Below are 4,216 nucleotides of genomic sequence, written 5' to 3'. Positions count from 1 at the left end.
AACTAGTGGCTGCCATAGTTTGCATTGTAAGAATGCTTACAGACAGCAGCAGAAAATGTAGAATGTGGTTTTATGCCAATTTGTTTTGTTAGAGTGAGGTACCTTAGAAAATAAGATCTCCAAGGGGAAAGTTCCCAGAGGCATATATGGGAGGCCCACAGGGACAGGTATCAAAGTTGGTGGATTAAGCAACTCTTAAAAACATACAATTCCATCCTATTCTTATCTCCACCCCAGCTCTCCAATCATCAATGCCCTAGAAGCTTGTAGGTGAGATTTCCAAAATAATGGTCCTAAGTGTCTTGTACCCCTGACTATTGTTGGTCCTGGAAATGTCTACTTCAGCAGTGCAAATACCACTGATTTTATGTCATTACTTTTTTTAAAAAAACATCTCCTCTATCATAGGTGATTAAATAACTGGTAATTGGCTTATTCAAGTTAAATTATATATGAAGGCATTTAAGTAATGATGACTTGAAAAACTATGCTCTTGAATATGGTCAAACAAGTTGCTGTGTTCACTTATAACTGTTAGTATCCATTTATTTGACTGATGTTTAATTTATCAAATTTATTTTAATAAAAGTGTTCTTTACAGGTCCTGAGAAGTATTTCTTATTTTGGCTGGAGATCACAACATACAAAAGCTGCCCCACAGTGTCAGCCAGGATTAGGATTTAATTTTGGTATGTGTTATGTTCTGTCTTTTTACTTTAAACTTATATTTGTTGTACATATGAAGTTCTCTATATGTATTTGTTTGGAATATGTTTGTAAACAAACTTAATAATATCTGTCAATGATTAGAACCAGTCACCATCCACAGATGGTTAGTCATGCCCATTTTCCTGATCTTGTTTTCTTCTTCAGCATACTACCCTATACATTAGATCTTTGTTAGCAGCATACATACATTTATTTTCCTTCCCTTTTTCCTAAGTGTGTAGCCCAAAATAAATGATAAATTTACTGATATGTACGAATAGTCTTCAACTTAAAAAATTTAATGCAACAAATACTATTTAAAACACTTAATAGATACACAATGCTAGGTGCCTGCTAATAAGCTAAAGCTTGGTTTATCCATAATATATCTGAACTGCAATTTTGGTACTGTTAGATGAAGTTCTCAGTCCTGGGACCAGGGAGCCATGTGGTGGTGGAGGGAAAAGGAGTAAGATTTTCTTCCCCATTATTCTATAAAATGAAAACTCCAGGGGAAAAGGAATAGAAATAATAATCTCTATCTTTGGTATTCTTGCCTCCTAAAGTGCTTCTTGCTTCAAAGTTTTTACCTGTCCTCTAGTTAAAAACCTGTTTACTCAGTTCACCTGATCTGAGAAAGATTTAAAGATTTAAAAAGCAGCTGAGATAATTAACTCACACCCAAGTACAAATGACAATCCCAGAACTCTAGAGTTATCATTTTTGGTTTTTGTTTTATTTTTTAAGTTTTGTTTTGTTTTGTTTTTGTTTTTACCAGAATTAAATGAAAAATTCCAAGCAGTGTGAAGATAGCAGTTTGGGACAGTGGATCGTCTTACTTACTCAGATATTAGCATTGATTTGGTATCTAGTTTTAGCTTGTAACAGGCAAATTCATACTCAGTGGTAAGAGACTAGCAGGAAAAATTGTGATTTGTTGAGTGACAGAGGACCAGATTAGATATAAGTGTTTGAGAAGGAGATTGTGAAGCTCAAAGGAATAGGGACTAGATTACATCTATGACCAGTTGCAATCTGGTTCTTTATAAAATGGGGATAATATCTATAATACAGGATTTCTTTGAAGATGAAATTATATGCTGTATGTAATGTCCCCAGCACATACTGACTAGATCAAAGTAGTTTCTCAATAAATAATAACATAATAGATCCCTGTCTTTCCTTATCCACCCACAACATTTATACGGACTGGCCCCAATCTTAGAAGTAAAGTTGTGATGTAAAAAACACTGGACTGAAACTCTAAGTATACTTCTACTGCTAATTCATTATAAGACTACGGGGCTGTCATTTCCCCATATAAGTGATTATTATAGTCTTACACATTCTTGCTCATTCTTATCTCTGTGCTTTTGCTCTCATTCTTCTTGCCTGAAATAGCCTATACCTTTTTTAAATTTTACCTATTTTTTTTTTTTTTAAGATGGGGATCACACTGTGTCACCCAGGCTGGAGTGTAATGGTGCAGTCATAGCTCACTGCAGCCTCAAAATCTAGGCTCAAGCAGTCCTTCCACCTTAGCCTTCCTAGTAGCTGGGATTACAGACATGAGCCACTGTGCCCAGCCCATACTCTCTGATGTTTGATGCAACCACATTAAAATACTAGAGTAGCACGGATTTGAGAAAATACAATTAGTGATCCGCTCTTGTCTTCAGCAAGCGACCATATTCATTTCACTAATTTTGTAACAACCACCCCTTATTTTATGTAAATGAATTGTTTGGACAGCAATTAATAGCATTACAGCAGGGTTTTTTATGTTATTATCTTTTAAGAAACCACTTTTACCGGTTGCTTTGTGCTAATTTATAAACTGGTCTGAGTTTAAAGGAAGAACAAATTTAAAATTATGACCATGATATATGACACTTTGAAAAAAGTTTTATTGCTTTATGGTCACTGAGTGTGTCTCATCTCCTTAGATAGATTCTTGAGTTTAGGGATATGTCTTATATATTAGTTTCACCTCAGTGTTAGTAAATATTTGATAAATCAGCTTAAGAACTAGTAATAAGTTTAAAAAAATATTTTTTACCTCACCAATTGAAAGAAAAACTCAAGCTGTACAAGTTTATATCTATAACTCATTTGTAAAAGCTAGAAATATTAATCCTTCAGCATTTCTATTGACGTAGATTGATTTATATTGTATAGTAAAACTTGAATAGTCAGAAAATGCATTGTAGTCTTTGACTTTCTGGGTGATCAAGAGTTAAAGTCCCCATTATTAATATAAATTTCCACATATTACTGCATAGCACTTTTTTCTTCAACTGATTGTCCTATTTTAATATTTTCTAAATAACTTTCCCTTAGAGTTCACTGAACAGCAGAAAGAATTTCAAGCTACTGCTCGTAAATTTGCCAGAGAGGAAATAATACCGGTTGCTGCAGAATATGATAAAACTGGTGAAGTAGGTATATATATTTTAAAGAGAGAAAAGACTTCTACTTCTTTAAAAAAGATTATGTAATCAAACTATCTAGATTTTAAATATAACTGGGTTTTTCCTTTTTCTTTTAGTACCCTGTCCCCCTAATTAAAAGAGCTTGGGAACTTGGTTTAATAAATGTACACATTCCACAGAGTTGTGGTAAGCTTTCTTCACATTTTTAATCCTAGAATGCACATGAACAAGAAAAATTGTAAAACTCCACTTGGTCATTTTTTCAAATATTTGCTGCCATTAAAATGGCTTTTTACTTTTATCTCCCTGGTCAGGCTACAGAATTTGCCTGTTTTTAGAAGCCTTATACTCTACACTTAAAGACATTTTTCCTTCTAACTGTTCCAACCTTAACTTGATTTTAAACCTCGATAACTTCTCTCTCTAGAGTTGGTCAATTTGTTGTATTTTAATCCTACCTTCTATTTTATATTTTATTGAGAGTTTTTGTGAAATGTCACTCATTTCCTCAGGTCCAGTTTTGGCAGAGTTGAATCGAGTTTTTACAAAATCAAGTTGGAACAGGAACATAGGCTCAAATAACAAATAGAGAATTTTTTGTAATTTTTATAAACCTATTTTAGGCAGGTATAATTTGCTACTGTGCCAGTCACAACACTTACAGGCTATTTTTGCAAATTTGCTTTTAAAACAAATTGGGTCATATTGGAAATAATCGAAATAGTTTACCTTTATTTCTATCAAGATGTACTACATATTATAATGTGCTCTTAAAACATTTTGATACTGTAGGGGGTCTTGGACTTGGAACTTTTGATGCTTGTTTAATTGCTGAAGAATTGGCTTATGGATGTACTGGGATTCAGACTGCTATGGAAGCAAATTCTTTGGGGGTAAGTTACTTAGAAAATAAATTGCTTAACTGAGCTGTTAATGATTCAGTTACTGCTAGGTTAGCTTAGCTGATGAAATAGTTTTCTTTAGAAAGGAGCACACAATTTAGCAGCGAAGCCTGGAGTTCTGATTCCAAGGCTTAGTCACTGTGGCCCTGTTGTCCTGTTGTCTCCAGTACTTGG

The 4,216-nt window shown here is 33.8% G+C and overlaps 1 protein-coding gene across 1 annotated transcript in view; it reads left to right on the top strand.

Moving 5' to 3' along the window:
- The window catches only part of ACADM (acyl-CoA dehydrogenase, C-4 to C-12 straight chain), an 85,569-nt gene that overhangs the window by 3,672 nt on the left and 77,681 nt on the right, over positions 1–4,216 (top strand). The window contains exons 2-5 of the mRNA XM_012661125.1: positions 602–689; positions 3,049–3,146; positions 3,257–3,326; positions 3,933–4,033. Of these exons, the coding sequence (XP_012516579.1) occupies positions 602–689; positions 3,049–3,146; positions 3,257–3,326; positions 3,933–4,033 (357 nt within the window). The remainder of the gene's footprint in view (positions 1–601; positions 690–3,048; positions 3,147–3,256; positions 3,327–3,932; positions 4,034–4,216) is intronic.

Source organism: Propithecus coquereli, unplaced genomic scaffold (assembly GCF_000956105.1).
Source record: "Propithecus coquereli isolate 6110/MARCELLA unplaced genomic scaffold, Pcoq_1.0 Scaffold7, whole genome shotgun sequence".
NCBI classification, from domain to species: domain Eukaryota; kingdom Metazoa; phylum Chordata; class Mammalia; order Primates; family Indriidae; genus Propithecus; species Propithecus coquereli.
This window is presented reverse-complemented; position numbering and strand designations above follow the sequence as displayed.